We start from the raw sequence: 26,977 nt of genomic DNA on the forward strand, positions 1-26,977 counted from the left end.
GGTTTATTTCAAAGTAATATGTACTTATAACAATATACATGAAATCTATTCTACATAATAACTGTCTAGAATTTCTGTTTTCATTAAGCTGTGAAATTTTGGACTGTGGAGCTGTTTCTTTTGTTGTATGATGAAAAGAAATTCTGAAAAACAACAAAGCAAAATTTGCAACTTTTTCTTATTACACAAATAACACTTTTTTTGCATTTATTCACTCGAATGCTGTGTAACTATTTAAGTAAAACACTGTAAAACACATTCATTATTGGAGGGAGGACACCGTATTCCTGGATGTCCTCTTGCCAGTGGCACTCTTGGCCAAATTCCAGCAGCTGTCCCTGAATAAAGCTCTGGAAACTTAACAGCGTCACTGCATGCAAAATTTGGCACCAGCAGAGAGAATGAGAACGGGATGTGGCTCACTGACAGGCACACAGCTTTGTGTAACTGAAAACTTGCAGGTGGAGGACACGGGTTAGGTAAGTTAGATACACGTGAGCATTTAATGCTGCTTCTTTTTTTTCAATTTCTGTCATTTTAAAAAAATGTTGTCGTTCTAGTGATTTTTAGACTCTTTGAATGCTTTTCCTCAAACGTGTTCAAAACTGTGCATCTGTTGTAAAGATTTTGCTGTTGTACAAGCACATGTTGGGCTCACATCCGACACAAAGATGGACACTACAGATGACAACCACACAGAGGGGATAAAGATGGAGATAGAGAATCAGCAAATTGTAGAGAATGACTGCTTTTCCACCTTATCGGATAAAACGCATCAACATCTGTTGATCAGTGAAAGACCGTCGAGCAGCTGCAGGGTGGTCAGATTAAGATCCAGACCCAGTCTCCAGTCAACAAAAAGCTTCCCCCCTTATAGTCAGTGCATAGGTGGACTGGGAGAGGACGAGGACGAGGATGATCAGCACAATTCAGACATGGCTTGCCAGTCAAATGCCACAAATGTGAAGGAAGACAAAACAGAAGAACTTCAAAGCACAGAACGAAACGAAGAGCTGACTACAAGATCTCCAAGGGACTGGTTAAAGGCAAAATGGAAACTTAGGAGGAAGGAGAGGTCGGGGGGAAGCTTTGAGGTCGACGCAGACAGCTGCGAGAGAGGAAGGTGGAGTGGGAAAAGAAGGGTGGAGGAGACTGAAAAAAAAGAGGAATTTAATGATGATGATGATGATGATGATGAAGGGTGTGCAAATGCTGAGGGAAAACACTGGAGAGGTAGAAACTCCAGCTTTGAGAAAGTGAGGAAAGAAGAGGAGGAAGACGAAGATGGGAGATCGACTATTTCAGCAGTAGAAGGAGATACAAAGAGCAGCAGGGAGACCCCAAAAAGGAATGATGAGGAGGAACTGCCAGGAGTGACAGAGGGGTCCACAACACAACAGTGGTCCTCCCCACATCCTATCCTCTCCAAGCTTCTGCACTCCTCCACCTCCTCCTCCTCTTCCCTCAACCTTTCCTCCGCAGAGAGCGACGAGGTCTTCAGTGAAGGAGAGGATGCTGGGTCAAAGAGGAAGACATTCAGGAAGGTGAGAATATCTGAGAACAACACATTATACACAGATGCAGCTTTAAAGTATGTTCTCATTTTTTGGGGGGAGGGGGGTCCTGGCTGATACACTAGCATTGGCTCATGTGTCTGGCTGCTCTGGTTTTCCATGGAAGTAAAGTAAAACCATGTTTCTCAACTGTTCTGTGCACCTGTGGTCCTACTGATTTGCATGGGCTTGAAAGAGGACTTTGACAAAGTCAGATTTGAATGGTGTTTGCATGCCTGGCTGCTGCTGCTGCTGCAGATATGAGAGTAAAGAGCGAACAGAGGGAGGATGATAGGAAGCACGCTCTAAACACAGTGTGTTTGCATTGTCAGACACTGAATAGCAGACAGTCGGCTGTAGCAGGCCTACAAAACATTTTAAACCAGCATGGTAACGTTTAATATGGAAGCGTGTATGATTGGAAGAGCTTAAATATGATGTAATAGAGACATTTCCTCCAAACTGCAAGCCTGTCATTTTGTAACAGTGCACTACTGAACATGCTTGGCTCAGCTTCAGCTGCTTTTGGGTTTAGGTTTTTCATTGGCTACCTCTGTGTCTGTTAGAGACTGTTTTGTGTATATACAAAGTAGATCGTAACTGCTGAGGAATGTTCTGTTTGTTGGAGTACATTTTTCAGAGTTTGTTAAGGCCACGTGACTACATGGCTCCCCGAAGTGGGAAATCAAAGAATTTTATGTAGTCATTTTATGCTTTTGTCAAAAGAAATGTACAAATGAACCATTTCCAAATTACAGAGAATTAAAGTTCAACGTGCGTCCATAGCTATGATTTCACTGTGAATGTTTTGACATTTCACGGTAGCAAACGTGCGTAAAAACACACGTACTTGCCGCTTAAAACAAACCAGTTTCTGTTAATTTTATTAATGACATCTCTGTTTTTCCTACTGTGACAAAGCAAGTTTAGCCCTTCACACTAACAAACCGGCTTACCCTGCTTCTTTTTGCATGCATGCTGCTATTCCTGTTGTAGGTAAATTCGGCACTCCAAACTCCCTGCAGGTGTTTGTCTTTGTCCTTTACACATAGGTAACCTACCTATTAACAAAGAAATGGAAGGTATTCTCCACACCCTGAACTGGCCTTAGAGATAATAGTTGTTGGATAACTACTAGACAGGAATGCTCCTCTCACGTAACATGCTTTTCTTTTTATGCCTCAGTGCCGCTCCTGGAAAACCTTCCTGACCATGATGCACTGGTCTATGAGCCGGCAGAGCTCCTGGGTCCAGCTGGCTGGACATCAAGGCATGTGTGTTACAGTTTCTTCCACACAGACACGTGCAGGCTTTCAGAAATCAGCGTGAACACATTTCCAAATGATGCTAGCTATGATGCTGTCCAACACATTGATGTTTACATGATTGCAAAGCTTTCCAAGAGGACATTTTTGACTTGTAAATATGAACTGAAGTCACTATAGGATGTACTGTATGTCATCACCACTGCTTGCCGGCATTAACTCACATTGACTCATATGTAAATATCCATGTGACTGCACATTATGTCAGCTCTTCATGGACTTAGTCATTGTTTTAGTTTGTGTTTCAAAAGATTATTAGGACGTGGGCTAGTCATTGAACAGTGGATGGTTAAAACCAGGAGACAGTGAAGCTCAGTATTACCTTTACTGAGGTGTCAGTCTTGAAAAAGTTTACTATGCTGAACTTAGGCAGTACCCATCACTCTGCTTGCTTCACTTATTGCCTTATTGATTGTATGGGAACAATAATTTCATCTCTTCTTGATGTTTGCTGATGTCATCAGGTAACTTCCAGGTCAGTAAAGGAGGTGAGGTGCTGAAACTATACAGTGAAGTGGAAGCAAACTGCCTGGATTGCCTGATGAGAGACCCGCTGAGACCCTTTGTCCCACAGTATCATGGCTTGGTAACAAGAGGGGAGCTCTGCTATATCCGCCTGGAGGATCTGCTAAGTGGCCTGAAGAGGCCCGTCATCATGGACTGCAAGATGGGAGTCAGGTAAGGCGTCCCTCACATGTGACTCATCAAGTCTTGATTGCAGAATATTAACATTCAGCTACGTGAAGGGCTTAGTGAGTTTTCTAGGAGAGAAAATGTCAAGATTTCAGATTTTATGAATAATACGCTACACTGGTTTTAATGTATAGAAAGGGTATTTGGGAATAAATTGTTTATATCATGTTCTTGCTATGATGACTAACTCATGGAAGGTTATTTTTATATCGAATCCCGAAAAAATGACAAAACATTAAAACGTGAACATCCAGTTTGTACCTGGTCCTGAGCTTATAGTCATTAAGAGCGACGGATACGGGAACTGTCGTTTTGAATGGTTCAGATACGTCTTTGTGTCCACAAGGAATGAATTGAGTCTTACCTTATGAGACCTCAGCATCTAAACACCACACTTTCTGCTCAGGGCCAGGAATTAAACCTCCCCTTGAATTTCACTCACTGTGGTATATCACACCATTATTTCCAGTCTGATATTGGTGTTTTTGTTTGAATGACCCCTTTGTCAAAACTAAATATCTACATTTTCTTTGCTAGAACCTACCAAGAGGATGAATTAGTCAAAGCTCGTGTCAAAGCTCCTCTGCGAAGCGATATGTACCAGAAGATGGTGAAAATGGACCCTTCTGCTCCGTCAGCAGAGGAACATGCACAGAAGGGAGTCACCAAATGGCGCTACCTTCAGTGGAGGGATTCAATCAGTTCTACGTCCACGCTGGGCTTCAGGATAGAGGGCATTATGGTAGGAGTGAAGGCCAGGGAAGGAACTGCACTGTTTATGTTTATTAAAAGTATCCATCTGATAAAGTATCTGTTTCTGTCTCTGTGAGTCAGATGGAGGATGGTAGCATCCAGCGAGACTTCAGGAAGATTCAGACTTTAGCTCAGGTCACTGAGGCACTGCTTTACTTCACCAGGAGCCAGCTGCACACTCTGGTCAGTTCTGCTAACATGTAAAACTTTTCCTTTAGAAAACGCACTGGAATCATGTCATAGTAAGAAAAAAATTGTTTGATAACAGAAAACAGAACTGGCAACTTCAAAACTGATAATGAATGCAATCCTTAATGAGCAAGCAAGTGGAAAAAGTGAGGATAAAGAAACCCTAAGTGGAGCTAAACCTGGTGAGGACTTACATCTGCTGTGACCTGTCATGGTCGTAGGGAAAAGTGTAGAGAAGTGCAAAGTTCTTGCAGTGTATACCTAAAGACACTTACCAGACCAAACTATTTTGAAAGAATAATCCAACACCAACCACTTTACAAAATGATCAGAAAATGTAAAATTACTTTTGGATTTTCTGCTCATTCACATCTCTCATTCTTAATTTTTGGAGAAAGCAGACCTGCATTTTCTGGCAGAGCTGTGACCATATTAAAAGCATTGTCTTTCTTTTACAAATAAGAGTGAAAAAGTGTCATCGTGACTTGTCGAATGTGGGCCCAAATGCAGGCAGGAATGAGCTAAAAATGATCCGTTTATTAAAGATGTTGGCAGATAAACCACAAAAGGAAAAAAAACCCCACAAAGTCCAAAATATAACTGAAAATACACAAACATAAAACTTGGAAAACACACGAGGACAAGGAGACAGAAACAATTGTCACACAGGGGTATTTGGGGCAGCGAGGAGACCCAGCTGAACTAGGACTCTAATAAAAAGTCAAAACGCAAAATAAGTAAACTTGAAAATCTCGTAAACAGGCACACAAAGTTACTCAAGCAAAATGAGAAACAACTCAAACCTAAAGCATACTTAAACCCAAAATGAAACTAAAACTCTAAAAACTCAGAACCGTGAAGAGACCCAGGGATAGTGACACTGAGTGCAGCCTACAGCCCAATTGGCTGCACATACACTGACCTGGTTATCTGAAAGCTTTGGCCATGTCTAAGATGAGCATCCACTGTTGTAACACTGAAAACAAGGAAAAGCATAATAGATCCCATTTGTTTTAGTTATCATAGCTTCACCATTTTCTGTTGCTAAACATTTCCACCCATGTGTGTTCTCAGAGAGCGTACCACTCCAGACTCCTGGCCCTGAGTGACGCACTAAAGAATTCGCCATTTTTCAGAACTCATGAGGTTAGTCTACATGTAGAGATGAATCTTGTTCAATTGTACGATAAATAAAAAACACATGAATTCATCATAGCCACTCTTACAATACCTTTATGTTTTTTAATCGATCAGGTGATTGGCAGCTCGCTTCTCTTTGTCCACGACCACAGCAAGGCCAGTGTATGGATGATAGACTTCGGAAAGACGACGCCTCTGCCTGACTCGCAGGAGCTCCGACACAACGTCCCGTGGTCTGAGGGTAGCAGGGAGGACGGCTACCTCATCGGTCTGTCCTCTCTCGTCGCATCTTTAGCCCAGGCCATCAGTGTGGCCTCCTGGCAGCAGGAGGAGAGCTGTGAGGAGGAGCAAATAAGCCCGTGAATGTGCATTTTTGACAGTCGTTACACAATTGTAAGTGGATGAGATGGACAAATCGACTGGTGTTACATCGGAATGGTTTCATTCACTGGAAGAGACTTGATTTGTTAATGGAGATTGTGTCTTCAGGGGCTAAGGAGGAGGAAAAAGGGACTTCAGTGTACCGAAAATCCATAGATATGTGGTTGTGCATCCGGTATGTACATACTCTGACAGTTAAAACTACTATGTTACAAAGACCTTTTTGTTTTCTCATTTGCAAAAGACGGACAATCCAAGGAACATCTACAGATCAGGGGCTTGCCCAGTGAAGAGGCATGGGTTGGGAATGACTCTGCTGGAGATCTGTTTACAAATGCTCCTGTCTTGTTTGTTTTAATGTGGTTGGTCTGCATAACCTAAAACAGCTTACCTTTGTTGCAACATAAGCTCATTTAAGGTATCTCATAATGCGCACATCGACTGAACAGCCTCGTGCTCTATCTTTTTTTTAAGACAGTATGTGTAAAAAACATGGGTTAAGTACAGATTAAGCTATACCAATGAAGAAAACACAGCCACAATGTTTGTATTGTATTATTATATTGTTTGTATTTAGATTACTTACACATGATGCAGCTGAAATGTTTTTCACAGTTTTATAGGCTATAAATAACCTCACATATATATATATATAAAATTAAAATAAGAATGCTTCTTTCTGTTGGGTTTTTATATATCCATGTCACTATTATCATCATCTTATATAAAATGATCAATGAGTTGCAGACATCCAAGTGATATGCAAAAAAGTAGATAAATAAATAAAATGCTAAATGGCAGTGAGAGTTTAACAGCTGAAATCTCAGGGCAGTCAAATCCATTCGATCATTGCAAAAAGCAGGTTGAGTGAAATATTTCAGTGAGCTGGATTGGTGCAGCCAAAAAGCATATATGTCACGGTTCAAGGTTCTTTATTTGTCACATACATAGTTATACAAGTATAACACACAGTGAAATGTAACCTGACACACTCCTCGACGTGTGCAAAAATGGGGGGGGGGGGGGGGGGGGGGGGTAGAGGATGAACATTATATATATATAGTATATACATTGGGTAATGTGCAGTAGTGAATGTGCAGAATGTACATATATGTATTACACTGCATGAGGCAGTGGTGAAGTGTTCAGCTGAAGTGACGGATGAGTTTAAGGTGGGGAAGGATCGGCTCTGAGCCCCTTCTTATTTGATGTGGTGATGGGCAGGTGGACTGATGAGGTCAGGCAGGAGTCCACAGAGACTCCTGCCTGACCTCTTACACATTATGATCTGAAGTGAGAGAAGGAGGCAGGCTGAAGAGAGCATGGAGAGGTGAAAACACATCTAAAAGTGAAGCTGCAAGGAACAGAGGTGGTGAAGGTGGATGTTTAAATATCTTGGGTCAACCATCCAAAGCAACAGATGGGGCACAAGAGAGGAGAGAGTCCAGGCAGCGTGGAGTGAGTGGAGAAGAGTATCAGGGGTGATTTGTGACAGAAAGAGAACAGTGAGAGTGAAAAGGAAGGTTTACAAGATGGGAGTGAGACACTAGCACTGACAAAAATACAGGAGGTGCAGCTAGAGGTGGCAGAGCTGAAGGATGGACAGGATTAGAAATGAGCACATCAGAGAGACAAAGTTATAGAGGCAGGGCTGACATGGTTTGGACATGTGCAGAGGAGGGATAGTGGAAAAAAATAGGAGGAAAATATTAATGGAGGAGGGTTGGTGTGACAGATGAGGACGCAAAGGGTTGAGTGAGATGGAGACAGATTTCCACAGTGGGAATCCCTAAAGGGAGCAGCCGAAAGAAGAAGACTGAAAGATATGATTTGTGCAAATCTGAAGTATTGTTAACATAATGCTGAGTGTTTAATTTAAAGTAAGGCAAATAATAATAACTGAAAAGTAAGCAGTAAAACAATTACAATTATTAACCCTGTGAGGTCTAACACATCATCGGTGATCTGAACTCTAGGCTATAACAATATGTTTTTGTTTCTCACTGACATTGAGAAACAGAGGATAACAAAATAATCAGACTAACTTTACTTGTTAAATTCCTTTTTTCTGCAAAGTGTTACGACTCAGAGCTAGGGTTAGGGTTTCAACAGATTTATGTACTTCAGCTAAATTCAAGTACATTTTTGTGTTCAAAAGTTTAGAAAAATAGAAATATCTGGCCCAAGAGACAATATTCCCCCAACATTAAGACATCATAATTAGCATTTTAGTGGTTGTAGACTGTCAAGATGAAAATGTATAGTTTTAGTAATTAAAGGCTCCATCTATTGAAAACACATTTGGCATTAAAATGTGACAAGTCTAAAACAGAGACCACAAATTATGATGCAGAAGTTTGCAATAATGTTTTGGAGCTGTTATTACGGACTATTGTTAAAAATGACAATGACTTAATTTTGTATTTTTTTTTTAGTTAACAACAGGAAATACAGCAGAAAAATTAAATTTTTCCCCTTTTGTTATTGTTTAACAACCTAATAATAATTTGTGTTTGATTGACAAATAGATGCCTGAATTACATTAAGTTAATTACTTTGTTAATAATAAAACTATTTAAGCCAAATATCTATTTTAAAAAAATGCCATAAAAATACAAAATTTTACATTTGCCTAAATATATTTTTTTAAAGTATGCTAATACTGTGGCAGTTTAAGCGCTCAGGCTGCAGTAATTAGACGTTAGAGCTTCGTTTCGCCAGGTGGCGCCATGTTGTTGGCGCTTCAGGAGACAAGTGAGCGGGAGAGACCGACTGACAGGAGCTAAAACGACATGTTTTCGGTACTTTTATGGGGGGGAAAAAACCAATAAGGTGGTAAAAAAAGAAAAAAAGAAATTAGTGGTAAATGTTGAAACTGGTCCTGGGCAGCCAACGTGAACGATACTGCTAGCTGCAAGCTAACCTTAGCTTCTGCTCACAAAGTTGCCCAAAAAGAAAAAAAGCATAAACTTCAAATTTCGCTCAAGAAGGCTGACAAAGAATCTGGTGCTGTTTTGAAAAGGAGTTTTTCAAGGAGAAAGTAAGTTTTTTCTGGGAGTTTAAGTGGTCTTGAGAGGACCAAGTGATCATGTTTCAGAGGAACTACCGCAACCTGGCCGTGGTGACACATGTGGTGAATGATGGTAAGTCTGACTCCTATTATTCTCTCGGCTTCGTTTAGCCCGGGTTTACATTACCGTCTAATCGCTTACACCTGCTTATGCTTCGTGTTTTAAACAGACATTGTGAATGATATTGCCTTAACATTGAAAATTTACAAAATAAATAAGCATGCTACCGAGGAGGAAGGTGTAGCTATTGTTTACCTGGTCAGAGAATTAAATGGTGTGATGCTAACGGAAGCCTTCAGGCTAATATTTTAAATGCATATGTTTTTATATTAATTAAATATATATTCAGTTGCAGTTTGGTTACTAAGAACCAGGATCGTCACGATTTGCGATAAAACACAGTTTGTACAGCTGACCCTATCCTAAAGTTTCTTTGAGCGAAATATTATCAAATTATACTCCTTTTTAAATCCTGATAGGCCATATTAAAGTGCACTGTTTGTACAAAAAAAAGCACCTCTGGACAATTCCAGAATAAAATATTAAGAGCTTATTATGACATTTTGTGATATTTCTGCTAGTATTAAACCGTGCTGGTTCACTGTCAGGGCTTATTGGGACATCATTATTGTTATTGCTTCCAGCTGCACCTTCCTGCATTGAAAGTGCTCCTGGTTTTATGCTTCAGTGGCACAAACAATAGAAGTGAGTCATTAATATAACCTGGGTTTTTTTTCTTACTTTTAAAAATCAGTCTTTTGTGCACATGTCACGGGAACTTTACAGTTATTTGGAGGATTACTGACAGCTGGTCAAAACAACATACTGAGATGTGATTTGTGCAGCGCTGAAATTAGAATAAAAACTTCTGTAGGTTTAGGAAATGACACATCTAAATGAATCTTATGTGATTCTGTTTTTATCAAAGGTCTCAGTGTTACATGATGTTGAAATTATTATTTTCAAATTCAAACAATATAGTTTTTAGAAGTGTTGCTAAACGAGACAACCCCATTTTGTATACCCTTTGAAACCGCTGTAGTTTTTTTTAAAAATACATTTGCATACTGGCGCAGCTTTGAAAAAACAACAGACCGGCCCGTTGGCTAACTTAAAAGACAGCTGTCTGTGTTTTATCCCTCATCTTTGTGGAAATACAGAAGTTGGTGAGCCTTTTAAAGAGGTTCGTGTGTGATTTAAGTGGTCGGATATCCTACATCAAGCTTCGCGCTATAGGTTTTGCGCATATATACGCAAAAGTAAGTCGAAGCTAACGCTAGCAAAACCTGATTTGTACATTGTTTTGTTTTTTTGTTTTTTTTACTTGACCATAATCCCACCGTAGTTTGTTTCAACTGTCCGCTCCCTTTTCTTGCCCCGGAAGAGAACCCAGTTGTGTTTCCGGCTTTGTCTTTTCGTTTGGGCTCGGCAGGGGAAGCTAAGCTAAGCTGCTAATTACGAGCCGACAGTCACGTCGGGGTCGCCTTTGTTTCCGCTGGTCCACTCGGAATGTTGGAGTTTCTCCGACAGCCTTGGCTTTGAGTGCCGTGAAACAAAGAAAAGAAACTACCACTAGTAGCATTGTTGTTTTTTGTTTTACTCTGGGTTGTGGCTGTTATCCAACACTATTGGAGAAATATGGCGGACGGCGGGCATTACTACAACGGTAAGAAGCCACGTTCACTGCAGGTTTAAACTTACTGCACTTTTAACGACCTTTCCACAGATCTTGGAGACTTTATGGTGAGGAGAGAGGTCAGAAGAACCGATTTCATGGTTCACGGAGGTAAAAATATGTCGAAGGCATCTCGGAGGTGTCATTTTGTGACACATGTTTACCCAGTACCACGCCATGAATATTTGTATTATTTCGCTGGTAAAATGAGTCCAGAGAGTTACTGCAGAGATCAACAAGACCAGGGCTTGTCTTGGATATTTAAAGGACTTTTTAAAATGTGCATAATTTGCAAAAGTGTAGGCTTAATTAAAATCTGCTACAGTGCGTATTTAAAATTGTAAGCTTCCTTTAATGTTTACATTGCAATCTGTAACAGTCATTTGAGCTCTTTTCAGTCTTATCTAGTCCATGTACAGTAGCTGATTTAATTTAACTCATAACCTATGCCTTTTGGGGGGTTATTATTGCTTGTATTTTGTAGCTGAGATGTGATATTTAGGTTGTGAGCTAACTTACTTTCTCCGTTACAGAGCATGATGACAGAACCGCACCACAGTTTCGCAACCGTAAAGGCAGAGGCCCTCACAAGGGTCGGTATGACAGGTCTCGCAGAGACCGCCAGCGTGGAAACCACTCAGGAGGGTTTGGAGGTCCTGGACCACGGTCGAGGCTTGAAGATACTGATGGAGATGTAACTATGAGTGATGGCTGTCAGGACAGCAGCTCCCAGAACAGATTGTAAGTGTAATAAGTTACTTTCATTGAATGCATTTGCTAGAGTTTGTCTGATAAACTTCTCACAGTAATACTTTAGTCTAAGTAAACAATTAATGGCTTTAAACTGAAAAGAACATTTGCACAATGTATAATTTTCTTGTAAGGTGAGTAACACATAAACAGCAAGGTCTTAGGTGTTTGATGTGGATTTCATGTGAAGCTGTAGGAAAGGTGTTGCATCTTGAATAGCCCGCACAGGATGAGAAAGTAGAGCACCAGACCATTTTCACTTCTGTTCCTTTGCTGACATGAATAATACCACAGGAAAAGTGAACAGGACTGAAACGGTAAAAGTGAACTGAGAAAAAATAAGTGATTTTGTTAGTCAGCTAAAAATTATAACATGAAATTATTAAAATATCAGCTCGTGTCCTGCATCCAGTGTGACTTTTTTTTTCTAGTTTCCACATCTTGAATGAAAAACTGGTTGATGAAGGAGAATATTCCAGGTAATAAAAAGGGAGGCCACTGTAAAGCAGTGTTTTAATAAGTTTGCCTGTCTGTGTCTCATGCTCTGCCAGTACATGCGTGTGACTATTTCACAAACACTGGGGTAGGGTAATTATTTCTTTATTTATTTTAAGTCTACTAGGGGTGGCTGTAGCTCAGGTGGCAGAGCAGGTCAGCCACTAATCAGAAGGTCAGTGGTTCGATCCCAGGCTGCATCCTGGCTGCATGTCAAATATCCTTGGGCAAGATACTAACCCCATGTTTGCCTACTGGTGGTGGTCAGAGGGCCCGGTGGCGCCAGTGTCCGGCAGCCTCGCCTCTGTCAGTGCGCCCCAGGGCAGCTGTGGCTACAATGTAGCTTGCCATTGCCAGTGTGTGAATGTGTGTGTGAATGGGTGAATGACTGAATGTAGTGTAAAGCGCTTTGGGGTCCTATGGACTAGAAAAGCGCTATACAAATGCAGGCCATTACCATTACTACAATAAGAACTGCGAGTGTGAAAGCTGTGTTGGGCCTTGACAAAAGGTTAAAGCAACACTGAATGTAAGGAAAAATACAGAGCATTTATCCGTGTAATTTTGAAACCTGACTCCTGTCGACCTGATGCAAAGTCCTGTAATGATTGTGGTTGGCACACTGGTGATTGCTTGTGCATATCATAACCACACTTGCTGCAGTCTACCCCTAAATGATGGAAATGGTTTTGAACTAGAATCAGAACACAAGTCAGAATGGCAAACAACGCAATTACAGAGGTTTTTATCAGGAATCTCCTTATTGCTATCTCGAGATATATGATTGATGAGTCACGTTGAGACCGACCTACTGGTACCTTTAGCCCTTCTGCTCTGCACACACCAGATTGCAAAAATCTAGATAGGCACAACAAACTGGTAGTTTATCAAAGCGCCTCACATGCCAGAATTGTGACTTAATCTTTGGCAGATGGCATGATTTGCAATGATGATAATAGATAAATAAACTGCTTGTACAAAGACAGAATACTGAGAAATAGAACTTAAAAATTGCGTTGATTCTTTTCCCTGTGTGGCCATATGCCTGAATATATACTGCCTTGTTGTGTTCTCCCTAGTAACCCATACGGAAGACCTTTTAGGAAATTAGATGGACGGTTTGACAGAGACAGGCGACAAGGCAAAGGTGGAGGCAGAGGTGGAGGGGGTGGTCCCTTCAGAGGAGGAGAACGAGGTGGCGGAGGAGGGAAAAACCAATCGGGCTGGTACAAAGTAACGGTGTGTATCATTACGGTCACCCCAGGAAGTCAAAGAAACCACTTTGTAATCTATAAAGAAATTATATTTTGTTTCTTGTATGTTTGGCAGATTCCACATGGAAGAAAATATGACAAGAAGTGGCTACTCCCAGCTCTCCAGAACATTTGTTCCGTTCCGTACCACCCTATACAGGTGCATTTAAGCACTTATAATTACTAGTTATAAACAGATTTAATACCTTTTTATATATTTCTTGAAGTAGCAAATGTATGAGTAAGCTTTTTTAAGTTTCTGTATGTTGTGTTCTGATAAAATAAATGATGTAATTCTTTGTGCCTATACAATTATTCAGAAAATATCTGCAGTACCCATGTAGTAAAATTTGTAAGGTAAGTCTAAGGCGATTTTAATTGTATTATCTTTTTCTTTCTTGTCTTGCCCTCTTTATCCAGTACCATGTGGACCATAACAGGGTCCATTTCTATGTGGATGACTCCTCTGTTGCCAGTGCTTTACACAAGTGTTCACATAAGATCACAGACACCGATGGTTATAAGGTATGTTGGTGTAATAATATCGATAGGTTTTTGTGTCATGTGTACTGTTCACGCCTATTGTACTCTGCTGTGCTGTTGCCTTAAGGTCACAGATCATTGGTGTGCTGCTACTGAGTGTTTATCCACCTACTTGAATGTGAAAACAAGATAATGAATAACCATTAATCAAACAATCTTAATCTTAAGTTATTGATTTGTCATTTTCCATCTGTGTTTCTCCAAGGTCGAAGTGCACGTCAACAAAAGTGCTCCACCGTCATTCCTCCTCTCTGACCTGAAGCCTGAACACCTGGAGCACCTGAAGGTAGGAAGCACCTGAGTGGGGGCAGTGATTGTGGCTAAAAGCCTCATAAGTAATGTTCAAAATGTCTTTGAGTTTCTCTAATCATTGTGAGAGTCTGTTGCTCAAACTAATGGTGTTCTAGTACTAAGTACACTGTTAAAGTGTCGTTCTTACATATATTAACTGTTTATTAGTGATGTTAATAGCACGTTCGTTTAAATGCAGTTTACCAGTTTAGGTCACAGAATTATAGAACCTCAAAGCAAAGCATTTTCATTTTAGTGATGCACATGTCATGAGTGAAAGTGAAAGTTTGTCGTGTCTCTAAGAAGTTGGAGACAGGCGGCCTTTAGCCTGCATTTTTAACCGATCGTCTCAACCTGACTCCCTGTCAAAAAATGCCAAGTATGGCGCTTGTCTTGTTTGTAGAGACATTTTTAGAATGAAATTGCAGAAAACAAAGTTGACTAAATACACATTTCACCCGTTACTGCTAAATGTAGTAAGGCAGTATGATTTAAAATGACGACATCTCAGTTTCACAACCATAAAGGCAAAGCGCCCCAAACTAACCAAGCACAATGTTCAGGACTTTGTTATGATGAACTTAACATCAACAATAAAATGACTCACTGATGAGTGTACAGCTATCCACTCAACACAACAAAAAGGAAGAAAGCACCACCTTCTGGTGTTTTTGGGAAATACATGTCAAATTCTCAAGCAAGCAGACCACTGACCTACCAATAGCTGCTATATTCTAGCCAAACCCTACTTATAATAACTGTAAATGTGTATTGTCCCAGTCAGGTGTTTTCAGAGTAAAGCTGCAACTATGGGGAGTGATTAGGAGCGTTAGTAGAACCTTAATAAAATATTTATAAATTTTTGAAATTTTTATATGACTGTACCATAAGTTTATTTGTGTTGTTATATTTGGACGCATTGAGCAAACGGGTAAAGTGGTGGCTGCTTCGCTGCATTCATTTTATTAAATTGGTAAACTCTTTTTGCATTTGATTCAACAGAAGTGATCTGACCTGAGTGGTGGAGAGAGTTCAGAGGAGAATTATTTTGCCATTGTGACCATTTGTGGTGTTTTGGAGGCTAATGTGTTGATTCTTGTTTTTATCTGACAGCAATGCATGGCAAAACGTTTCGATGCCTCCCAGCAAGCACTCGACTTGAACAACATTCGAACAGACCCAGGTGATTATACGCATCTTTTAAAAAATTTTTTTACATACATTTGCTACCAGGATCACACGGTTCATACTTATAAGTAAGTTTCTGACCAGCCTTACAGAAATGATGATTATTATTGTTATTACAATACTTGCATCTCTGCAAAATGGCGATTGAATGCCTGTTCTAAATGGCTTCCTGTGATGTTTTACACCGAGTCAAATCAATCCTCCTGTGAAACTGTACCTTGCAGAACTTTATTTACTGCCATGTAAAACAACACTTTAACATGTTTGTGTAGTGTTTTATTGCTAATTTTATCTTGCATGACAGACCTGGTGTCCCAAAACATTGAAGTGATCCTGAACAGGAAGACTAACATGGAAGCTGTCATCAAGATCATTGAAGAAAACATTCCTGAGGTAACATTAGTGCAGTGACAGAAGCACAGGCACTTCTATAATCTACTGTAGCTGCTATAAAGTAATGGAACACATTTAAGTGTGCTCATTATCATTTTGTGTCTCATTTTGCCAGCTGACGTCCTTAAACCTGAGTAACAACCGTATTCACAAACTGGATGAACTGGCTGAATTGGTTACCAAGGTGCCCAATTTGAAAACTCTCAATCTTTCCCAAAATGAGGTGAGACTGACTACTCAGTTTGTAGAAGTATAAACAGACATGACCTAGTGGTCCTTTGCACGTTGCGTGTGTATGTTTGTGCAATTTAAAAAATAAAAAAATAAAAAATCCTGATTCTGTGTGGTTCTCCAGCTAAAGTCTGATCGGGAGCTGGACAAGGTGAAAGGCCTGAAGCTGGTGGAGCTGTGGCTAACTCGAAACCCTCTGTGTGACGTCTTCAAGGACCAGGCCTCATACATTAGGTCAGTCAGCGATTCACGAGATTGAAAAAGTAATTCTTACAGAAATAATTCAGTGACTGTGTGTGGCTGTCTGAGTATGATGCAGGATGCTACAAAACAAGATCAGTTACCTGTGTTTGTGTTTAAGATGGCTGTAAAGTAACAAACCATTTTGCTCAGGAGTTGAGGATGAACGCTTGGACCAAGCAGAGCCAACTCATAAAAACTTTAACGACTTGTGTTTTCTGTGAGTGAAACACTGTAACTCGCAGATATTATCTTTTTTTTTTTTTTTTTTTTTTTTCAAAGTTGAAGGAGACGTACCAGTTGACTTAAATACACCATAAGCTTTCTGATCTTGTCACTGTGTTGAGGAATATTAAAAACGCCCTAAATGGAAATGATAACTGATTAATATTTGTCATTTATGTACAGATTTACTTGCATACAGACTTTTAAATATCCATGCAGTTGTGCCTATACCTATACACTTGTAGTGACATACACAAGTATTCAGCTATGTGCTGTGCGTTAAATAATCAAGGATCTGTGGGTATTTAAATGTTTTGGGGGTTTTTTGTTGTTGTCGTTGCTTTTTTTTGAGGGGGGGTGGGGTTTGAACGTGTTTTTCCCACTCAATGATTAACGTTTCTTTTTCGCACTGCAAACTAATCATTTCTTACTTTCAAAAGTTGCTGAGAGGACATCTGACCACAGTAAATTTGCACAGTGTTAAAATTTATTTTCCTTTCAGCTTGCTTAAACCCTCTGCAGTGTGAACAGCACTACTTCTTTCTGACGGTTGTTCAGCTTCTCTGTGGCACTTCCTTTCAAGCTTTGGTCTCATCTTTGTGTGTTGTCACTCTAGGCGGCGCTCTGCCTAGTATTCCCCTGCTGACATTGTGGTTACTTATCCCATAAGCTGCTGTAAAAATACTGTCACACTGCAGATGATAAGAAGCATGCTAATTTAAAAAACAAAACAAAAACTGCAACAAAAAGCAAAAAAAAGTGAGCATTTCACATCTGATTTATTTCAAAAACAGGGATCCATAATGAGATTTTGAGCAGTACTGTAAAAGTGTAGAGACTCTGTTGGAGAGTGGGCAAGCCATTTTCATCTCGACAAATTTTGGATGAAACAAAGAAAATTTCCACAGCCAGTGTGTCCCCTCCCCTCATAGCACCCCTGCCCACTTGGCCCCCGTATCAGGCGAGTATGGAAGGCTGGATAGCCCATGACGGGTAAGATCCCACCTCGAAACCCTGGGACAACCTAAGGCAGGCACAGTCACGATTACTCGGCCTCAGTCCCTGTGAGCTCAGACTCACTGATGAGATGAAGTGAAGAAGACGGGACTTCAAGGGTAAAGCCGCTGGGATGAGGCGGAGGGGGAAATGTCATTATCAATGACCAGTGATGAGCCAAAGAGAGAAAACACTCCCACTAAGTCTGATCTCTTTTGCCTAAAATGGGCCTCTGATTGTCTGTGAATGAAGTGGAGAGTTTGGCAAATATCCCTGACAAAACGTCTGAAGAAAATATGTTCTGAACTGGAAATCAGTTCAGAAAAAACCCCAACATGAAAACACTTCCTCTTCCAGTTTCTGATGGCTGTGACCAGTACGAAAAAGCTCAATTATTATTAGATGATTATCACTCTACGTCATGATTACGCCTCTTTAACCAGAGGTTTGGTCCCAAATTTTACTTGAAAAAAAAAAAAAAGCTTAGAGAAAGTTTATTTACTCTTCAGAGTGAGAAAGTTAGCTGGTAAATTTCGTACTTTAGCAGCAGGGGATGGGTACAGAATGAGCGGCGGGACTGCTAGGCTAAGCTCTCTTAGAGACCTGCTGTCGTTGCCGTTCGGCTCTCTTCTCAGGTCTGCTTTAATTGCTGATAATCGTGGGCACAGACGCTGATGAAAATCACCCAAATGATGAATAGTGACTGTCTTCTGAATGTTAGGCTACTTGTGCTAGTATGTCACTGAACTGTACTTCACCTGTTTTGTTTTCTTGGTGACGTAGACTCATCTGTTCCCCAACATCTTGGCCAGAGATTTTGTAACCACCTCTCTCCCAGCAATGCATAATCTCTTTATTTTAATACTTCAGAATGAATGTGTTTGCTGGATCCTGGTGTGGTCTCGTAAATCATGGGACTTTGCATGTTAGTATGTGTGCGCTCCTAGAAAAGTGTGCTTGTGTTGCTGCTCCATGTCAGATCTGTGTATGTCACCAAAATGGGGGAGAGGGTGAGTATACCAGCTGGTAAGTACACTTCAGTGCGGGAAACTTCAAAAGAGCACAGCAAAAAATATGAGAAGGACGAAAACGCTAAGTTGATTTGTGGATTTCCTTGTACACACAGAAGATTAAATCCTTTGTGACACTGGTTGTAATGAAACATTTTAATTTCATCCTCAAAGTGTAGTGTCCTAAAAATTCAACTGAAAGGCACAAAATGACATTAAGTGGATCAGCAGGTGTGACTGTCAGTTATACCCACAGTAATGAACATTATTTGTGTGTGTATGGGTATGGATTGTGACGATAACGTTCCTGCTCTTGGTTTTTGTTCCCATACCAGTGCTGTGCGCCAGAGGTTTCCCCGGCTTCTCAGACTGGTAGGTTCCCACATTTATATCTCAAAATTCACTATCTTTGAAGTCATTCTCCTTTATTTAGTTGTTCTTTTACCTAAAGATGCTATAAAATCCTTTTGAATATTCCAATAAATGTCATGTTCTGAAGAATCTGTTGGTGTTCTTGATTTCTATTGTTTTTGGCCAAAATGGGAAAAATGATCAGAGTAGTTTTGTTTCATGTGTTCCCTGGGAAACCCTAAAATGGTCATTATCTTTCATATGATACGCACATCTCCATATTTTAGTTTTTGTATTGCTTTATTGATGTTAAACCAAACTTTTACGATAATTTTGTGTGTTTCACTTCAGGATGGTCATGACCTCCCTCCACCGATTGGATTTGATGTGGAAACGCCCACCACTATTCCCCCCTGCAAGGTTAGCTGAATGTATAGTTTTACTCACTGATATTCAGCATTGTGTCTATATTACTGTTAACTGAATTAGTTTAATCTGCGTTGTACAAATGTTTTCCTGTGTGACTTTCCAGGGCAGCTGTTTTGGCTCCGATGAGATCAAGGCGCACATCCTTCGGTTCTTGCAACAGTAAGTTTCTCCTTTTCCTTTTTTAGTAATGAGGAAAACCCTGAAATTTTTTTAGAGTTGGTGCACTGATAATGTGCCCACTGAACAATTAATGTTTTTATTTGTTAATTTTAATTAGCTTTTAAGGAAATAATTTTTTGGGGAAAAGGACAAACACAGAAACTAACTTCATGGCTTGTGACTGTGTTGCAGGTACTACAGTATCTATGATTCGGGGGATAGACAGCCGCTCCTGGATGCCTATCATGATGGAGCATCATTATCAATCACAACACCTTACTCCACCCAGAACCCCTCCAGGTGAGGACACAAGCACATTTGTAGATAACTTACTACTCTGATTAATGTATTTTGGGTGTTTTCATCAACAAAGCAGAATTAAGCTTTTCATTGACAAGATGTTTGCATGGGTTGCTCTTTCTGTGTCCTCCCCTAACATTGAGTCTGTTTGTCCCTCTGCTGTTTAGGAGCAGTCTGGGAGAGTATTACAAAGACAGTCGAAACCTGAAGAGAGTCAAAGACTCCAGTGAGTATCTTTCACTGTCTAAATTGAGGTTGTCGGGATTTGAGACGTCTCCTCATGTTTTCCCTCTCGAAATTTTGACTTCTTTAGCGATACGCTTTCGACTGCTGAAGCATACACGACTGAACGTGGTGGCTTTCCTCAACGAGCTACCAAAGACTCAGCACGACATCGCCTCCTTTACGATTGATGTGAACACCTACACGGTGGGTTTTCATTCTGTCATCCACCTTGACGTTTTCCTCTGAAGCAATTTATTGTTCTAATTCTCTCAAAACATGTTTTCCGTTTACAGAATACACTACTGTCATTCACAGTGAGTGGAGTCTTTAAAGAAGGTGAGCTGTTTTAGTCAGAGTTTTAGAATTGGTCCTGAACAAAGGGGCATACCTGTTGATTTCTTTACTAATTTGTCTGTCTGTTGTCTGTTTCAGTTGTTGTTGATGGGAAATCGCGAGAATCCACAATGGCCTTCTCTCGAGTTTTCATCACAGTCCCAGCAGGAAATTCTGGGTGAGTTTTACTGAGCTCCCGGCGGTTTATATGATCTTCCTGTGGTGCATAACGAAGTGTTTGTTTATTGTTATGCTTCAGTCTGCGTCTTGAGACCAGTCTGCAACAACTTGGCACTCACCAATCACTAGAGAAAAATGTGTATTTCATGAAATTGGTAACACGCTGTGTTAGAGTCAGAGAGTCATAACGGTCAAGTTAAATATATCAAACCTATTACATGCGTGCGTCTCCTGCTAGAGCCTGACAGCAGACTGTATTGCAGATGAACCTAATCAGAAATTGTACCAACAAACAAAAAGGACGTTTAGCTTCTCCTGTGTATAACAGAAACATCCAGATATCCTTATGTTTTCTGTGTGTGGTTCTTTTGTGACAGGTTGTGCATTGTCAACGACCAGCTTTTCATTCGAATGGCCACAACAGAGGAGATCCGCCGAGCCTTCGTGGCTCCTGCCCCGACTCCATCTTCCAGCCCTGTCCCCACCCTCACTGCACAGCAGCAAGAGATGCTCACAGCTTTCTCACAGAAGTCTGGCATGAACCTGGAGTGGTCACAGAAGTGCGTTTTGTTTCCTGCACATATCTTTTTGTGGTCTTGTGTATGATTGTGTATTTAAACATCTAAACATACATCTTTAACAGGTGTCTACAAGACAATGAATGGGACTTCAGCAGAGCAGCGCAGATCTTTACTCAGTTGAAGGTAACTTAAATTGTATAATAATAATGATAATTGTTCTGTCTATAAATCAACATAGAAACACTATTGTGAGGCCATGGCTTTGAAATATCTCCTTTTGTTTTCTCTTTCCAGGCTGAAGGAAAGATTCCTGACGTAGCTTTCATAAAATAAAGAGTGGAATCAAATATCTGTGAAATAAACTAAAGCGCAGTTACTTTTATTTATGGCTTTTGTTCTTTTATTCGCTCACTTTTGTTTAATTATGAATGAAGTAGATCAAGTCTACTTGTGTTAACTGTTTTAACAGCCAAATGTCATTCTGCTACTGTTTTTGGTTATTGTAACCTTAGTTTTTGGTCATTTGTATAGATATCACTACACAGTTTTTATAGGAATAAAGACATATGGCCATTGGTCCATTGTATTCATGTGCTCATCTTGATTTTGTTTGTTTATGTTTAACAATAAAATATATTTTGTCACAACTGATAAATTTTCTTCAAGGTTACATTAGAAAAGAGTGGAAAAGTGAGGGGGAAATGCCCAATAATTTGACTACATTTCAGTTTACAGCAAAAATGTCAAAATATTTTAAATAACTGAGAAACGGTGACTTATTGAAAGATGTAAAATTGTTAAGTTTCATTGGGGTAAAAAAATAGATCAATGGTGCTGCTCATGGATGACTTCTTTTATCAGAAAGTTTTATCCAAGCAAATATAAATGTGTGGGAAAAGTTGACATAAAAAATATAGTATGGAACTTTTTACAGTGCTGCTTTAGTTCCTACATCTTTATGGCTGTCCAGATTGAAGTTTGGGCTAATTTAAATTAATTATTTTTCTTGTATATCAGGGACAGCTCGGGTTGAGCAGTTTGGAGACAGTAGTCTGATGTGGGAGCATGTGACATGGAGGGAGAGCAGATGGTTTAGACAAAGTGTTATTGAAGGGAGCAGCTGAGGGAAGCTGGCCTTAAGTTTGTATTTGCTTTAGGGTGGTAGATTTAATATATGCTGTACATTTGCTTTACCTATGATACTAAGACTTGTGATGTTTATTATATTAAATATAGTTAAGATAAAACCACAAAGTTTTATAAAAAAATAAGTTTGGAGTTACAGAACTCTTGTTAGATACAACCAGTTTAATTAACCAAAACAAATTTTAAGGTTAAAGAACAAGTGAAAACGATCTGCAAGAAAAATAAATGGAGACAATCGGGGAGAACGCACAAATGATCTTTTTTTCAATTTTATTATTTTTTACATACAAAGGTACACACTGAAGCGGAATTTAAAAAATATCACATTTTATAAAAGGATAAGATTTGTGATTTCTGATCGTCCATATCGCCTTGCCTTCCATACAGTTATATGTAAATGTTCAAAACTCTGGAAGAAAAAATATAAAATCAGTGTTTTACAATAAAAACGCTGACCTTCTAAAAATGGCGCCTGGATAGATACGTTCCTTTTCCGGTTTTTGTCTACGTCAGTGTGACGAGTTACGCACGGACGTTCCATCAGTTGGCGAATGATAACAATAAACAACCCCGAAACAAGGGATACGCGAAGAGGACTTATCGCTGCGATTCGACACAAAGCTGGCGAAAATATGAGTTGAGACGGATACCGTCAGCTGGAGTAAAGTCTCGAAAAGTATCGTGGGAGCTTCTTGGGTCCTGACACAAAGGATTTTGTAGTTTTTGTGTAGGGAGAACTAGAGTTACGGTATACCCCTTCCTTAGCCCCTTGTAGCTAGCTGTGGCTCATTCCTTGTTTTTGCACACTTTGTTTTAGTCTGTTATGCAGTTTTCAGGGGACTGTACTCGCACTCGTTCTCCTCCACCACCTCTTCGCTCCCTCTCCCCGCTCTCTCTGGCCCTATGTCTCGCTGGTTTTTCCCCTGGTCGGGCTCAATCAAGAAGCGGGCCTGTCGGTACCTTTTACAGCACTACCTCGGTCACTTTTTGCAGGAGCGATTGAGCCTCGATCAGCTGGGCTTGGACTTGTACAACGGCAGCGGTGTCATCAAGGATATCAACCTCGATGTTTGGGTGAGTTTTTAACCGTGAGGAGAAGGTGATCTTGGCACGCGAGCAGCAGCCATCAAGTGTTTTTGTCGGACTCGTGCTCCCTCGACTATTTCGCAACTGCGCTTGAATTCAACAGCAATCTCCAGCGTCGGGCTCCCAGCCTAGGTCACATTTCTTCGAGGAAATCCACTCTCAGGAAACGCACCACTAGTTCACGAGTTTAGGTTTACCTCTGTCTGCATTCAGCATAAATATATATGCCCATGGTACACTAACTATGCACTTCCTCAGCTTTATATGACACCCAGAGTGATGAGGCAAATGTGAAACCGCATATTTCAATTTTTTCTTTTACTTTTACTTCTTAGCAGCTGCTTACTAACTGCCTCCTCTTTACAACAGGCGGTCAATGAGCTTTTGGAGTCCCTGGGGGCCCCTCTGGAGATAGTAGATGGCTTTGTGAGCAGCATAACGGTGACCATCCCTTGGCAGGCTCTCTTGACTGATCACTGCACCTTAGAGGTTTCTGGTCTTCAGATAACATGCCGACCAAAGTACCGGACCAGTAAGTTCGCTTAAAGTATATGTTCTTTTCATTGAGACACCGAACACGCCTCAGCCAGCAACTCATGTTCTTATCATTTCTTAACGTGCAAACCCAGTTTGACAAAATCAGTATAATTATTAAGATTGCATCATTTATCTTCAAGGACACTGCAGAAGATGTAAACAGGATAAGAAAACATTCATTTGGTACTATTTATGTGAACAAGGACTGCAATAATTCTGCCATATACTTTCATATGTTTGAGTCTGACAGATATTAAACTAATGATGCTAATTTGTGAATCCTTTCAGGTCCACATCTAGCTCAGGCTAAATCTTGTCTCATATGTGTAACTTAGACATCATCTCACTAAAAAAAAAAGAAATTAAAAGAATGGTAAATAGCCAATGCTGAAATAGCTAAAGTACAGAAATCACTCAGTGCTCCCTCTTTTGCCATCAGGTGGGGGCTGGGACTCGCAAGGTTGGTCGTCCAGCATGACCTCCAGCATGCAGCTGGCTCAGGAGTGCCTAAAGGACCCCCCTGAGGCTTCAGAGGAGCCCCCTGCCCCACTGGAGGGGCTTGAGATGTTTGCACAGACTATTGAGACGGGTGAGTGAAAGCAGTTTGTCTGCATGCAGATTGTCACTTGTCTAAATGTGATAGTTGGCGTGCAGACAAAAGAACTTCCACAGCAACGGAGGAAAAGTCAAGCGTTCTCAAGAACTCCCACAAACCATCACAGTTATGATCACTTTGGAGTACAGTACTTTCCATCCATTCCCCAGGAAACCTCTTCCCCCAAGAAACCAAAGTGATAAAAATGTACAAATAAAAATATAAAGTCATAAAATTATATTTACTTTATTGACCTAATTTATCTGCTCTTTTTTGCTTTGAGTGTTTCATGTGTTACATGTATTTAAAGTCACACTCGTTTCTCTCATCACCCTTATCTCCCCTGTTGTCACTGTGTGTGTGAGAGGGGCATCAAACAAAACCGAGTGCAGTAAGGTGGGGATTAGTCTTTGTTGCAGACACAGACAGGTGCAGACACCACTGACCAGTGCTTATTCCTGTAATAGTCCTCTGAAGGGCGCATGCGTAGTTGGGTCGAGTCCATAAAAAAGGCAGGCATGCAGATTTTTTGCATGAAGCGTCTCGCTCATTGTCTGTTGATACACTTAACGCAACCCAGACACAAGTTGACCCTAGCACACTTGCAGATGAAGAAACAGTGACACATATCACCCGAGGCCAGACGGGGAGAAATTAAGGTAGGTTGACTGCAACTTACAATAAGCTGTACTTCATGTGTACCAGATACTGTGTGTATCAGATGGTTCAGTGACCAACATAAACACACAGAGGGATGAACTTTAACGCTCACTTTGTTTCAAAACACATAACACTTATTGATACTCTCATATTTTATTTTGCATGGAAAAGAACCATAAAACTAGCCAAAGTTCTTGTTGTTGTTTTGTATTGTTTTCTGTAAGAAAGAGGGAAATCATCATTGCTGGCCTCATGGTGGTGTTGACATGTCTCAGCTTTGACATTTCAACGAATTATAGTTTAAACTATGTATTTTTAACCATTTATGATCTATCTCCCCGATTATCCCTCCACCTCATTCCAAATAGAAAGCCATCTCTGTGACAGCCTTCTTCTGTATATTATCATTACTCAGTTACTCCTGGCTGTTACCCATCATCCCACGGTTCATTTCCTACTTTGGGGGTTGAAAGGGGCTTTTGTTCATCTTTACCAAACCTCCTGATGTTACCTAAATCAGAGGCTCCTCAGCGATGTAGATGTTTCTTTGGAAAAAGAAAAGAAAAAGAAAACAGGATTCTGGAGGTTTACATAAATATAATATAGGGCATGCTACAGGTCAACAGTTTCACTGCACACTTGTTCTATCTATTCTGGGCGGCCCATCCCTGCTAAGTGATGTCCTCTGGCTTCCTGCAGACTGGACTCAGGAGATTATATTATTGTGAGAGATGGGGAATCTGTTAATTTGCATCCAGCATGCTTATAGGTTTGTGTAACTAATGAGAAAAAAAAAAATATTGGGTAAATTTGAAATGGAACAGATTTAAAAACCTGTGATCTGCTCACAGTTGGCCACCTTAATTTACAATTTCTCCACATTGGTGCGGTTCTTTTTTATGTTTATTTAGTTGTTTGTTCATGTAGTTACCCTTTACTCCATTACTGATAAGTATTCTTTTGGCCTATAGTACTGTCCAAAAGGCCAGTGAGCCACGCCTCATTTTTTATTCTGTGAGGAAAGTGAGATGCTAGTTGCTACTATTTATTGAAACACGTCCAAACATATGTGAAAATAAAGTATATAAGGAAAATACATTAATAATTAGTTTGAAAGTTAATATTAGGTTTGAACACCTTCTTCATCACACCCTGAACTCTCTCAGGCAAGCTTTCTGATAATTTCTTTAAGTAATCTTCAGGAATAGTTGTCTAGGGTTCTTAAAGGACATTCAAAGTGATTCTTTGGCTGGCTTTTTGCTCTGTTCTCTCTTAAGACGACCCCACACTGCTTCAATAATGTTGAGGTTGATGCTCTAGGGCAGGGGTCTCGAACTCCAGGCCTCAAGGATACCGTCAGCTATCTAAAACCTGTCCTGCAGGTTTTAGATAGCACCCTGGGTCAACACACCTGAATCAAATTATTAGTTCATTTCCAGGCCTCTGGAGAACTTCAAGACATGTTGAGGAGGTCATTTAGCCATTTAAATCAGCTGTGTTGGATCAAGGACACATCTAAAACCTGCAGGATACCGGCCCTTAAGGCCTGGAGTTCAAGACCCTTGCTCATTGATTATATTTGATGGGGGGGGGTTCTATCCAGGTATGCCGTTACTACATGGTCAGTATGTTTGGCATCACTGTCATGATGAAAAATCAAGCTATTGCCAATCAGATGCGTTCCAGATAGTATTGCATGGTGAATGAAAATCTCACAGTACTTTTCTGAATTCAAAATTTCATCAATTCTGAAAAGATCTCCAACACCACCAGCTCAAATGCACCCCAAACCATGACTCTCAACTGTGATGGCGATAAACCACGGGTGGGGAACTCCAGGCCTCAAGGGCTGGTGTCCTACAGGTTTTAGATGCGTCCTTGATCCAACACGGCTGATTTAAATGGCTAAATTACCTCTTCAACATGTCTTGAAGTTCTCCAGAGGCCTGGTAATGAACTAATCATTTGATTCAGGGGTGTTGACCTAGGCCCTTGAGGCATGGAGTTCCCCACCCCTGCTGTAAACATTTAAATTAGTACCGCTCTCCTGATCTCTTCCG

General features: G+C 40.4%; 3 protein-coding genes across 3 annotated transcripts in view; all 3 read left to right on the plus strand.

Annotated features, from left to right (window-relative positions):
- Positions 1-522: 522 nt before the first annotated feature.
- Positions 523-6,649, plus strand: LOC308409076 (inositol-trisphosphate 3-kinase A-like). The gene is made up of 7 exons (XM_080901611.1): positions 523-1,544; positions 2,739-2,823; positions 3,343-3,556; positions 4,109-4,313; positions 4,406-4,507; positions 5,588-5,659; positions 5,768-6,649. The coding sequence occupies exons 1-7, from the start codon at positions 672-674 to the stop codon at positions 6,014-6,016; spliced, it is 1,800 nt and encodes a 599-aa protein (XP_080757737.1). The 5' UTR covers positions 523-671; the 3' UTR covers positions 6,017-6,649.
- Positions 6,650-10,502: 3,853 nt separating this feature from the next.
- Positions 10,503-21,548, plus strand: nxf1a (nuclear RNA export factor 1a). The gene is made up of 21 exons (XM_080900852.1): positions 10,503-10,771; positions 11,314-11,521; positions 13,105-13,264; positions 13,355-13,438; positions 13,699-13,803; positions 14,027-14,107; positions 15,226-15,295; positions 15,605-15,693; positions 15,809-15,916; positions 16,049-16,158; positions 18,731-18,767; positions 19,098-19,166; positions 19,279-19,334; positions 19,527-19,634; positions 19,802-19,860; positions 19,948-20,063; positions 20,153-20,195; positions 20,292-20,370; positions 20,750-20,932; positions 21,016-21,076; positions 21,188-21,548. The coding sequence occupies exons 1-21, from the start codon at positions 10,744-10,746 to the stop codon at positions 21,224-21,226; spliced, it is 1,893 nt and encodes a 630-aa protein (XP_080756978.1). The 5' UTR covers positions 10,503-10,743; the 3' UTR covers positions 21,227-21,548.
- Positions 21,549-22,567: 1,019 nt separating this feature from the next.
- Positions 22,568-26,977, plus strand: part of atg2a (autophagy related 2A) — a 30,030-nt gene continuing 25,620 nt past the window's right edge. Inside the window, exons 1-3 of the mRNA XM_080901250.1 lie at positions 22,568-23,113; positions 23,495-23,657; positions 24,102-24,251. Coding sequence (XP_080757376.1) covers positions 22,943-23,113; positions 23,495-23,657; positions 24,102-24,251 — 484 coding nt within the window. The 5' untranslated portion in view covers positions 22,568-22,942. The remainder of the gene's footprint in view (positions 23,114-23,494; positions 23,658-24,101; positions 24,252-26,977) is intronic.

Source organism: Rhamphochromis sp. 'chilingali', assembly GCF_963969265.1.
Source record: "Rhamphochromis sp. 'chilingali' genome assembly, chromosome: 13".
Classification (NCBI taxonomy): Eukaryota; Metazoa; Chordata; class Actinopteri; order Cichliformes; family Cichlidae; genus Rhamphochromis; species Rhamphochromis sp. 'chilingali'.

Coding starts and splice junctions, on each gene's coding strand:
- LOC308409076 (XM_080901611.1), top strand. CDS start 672: ATGGACACTACAGATGACAACCACACAGAGGGGATAAAGATGGAGATA. Junction 1,545..2,738: donor AGAGGAAGACATTCAGGAAG/GTGAGAATATCT, acceptor TTTATGCCTCAG/TGCCGCTCCTGGAAAACCTT. Junction 2,824..3,342: donor CCAGCTGGCTGGACATCAAG/GCATGTGTGTTA, acceptor TGATGTCATCAG/GTAACTTCCAGGTCAGTAAA.
- nxf1a (XM_080900852.1), top strand. CDS start 10,744: ATGGCGGACGGCGGGCATTACTACAACG. Junction 13,439..13,698: donor TTCCGTACCACCCTATACAG/GTGCATTTAAGC, acceptor CTCTTTATCCAG/TACCATGTGGACCATAACAG. Junction 20,196..20,291: donor GAGTGGAGTCTTTAAAGAAG/GTGAGCTGTTTT, acceptor TGTCTGTTTCAG/TTGTTGTTGATGGGAAATCG.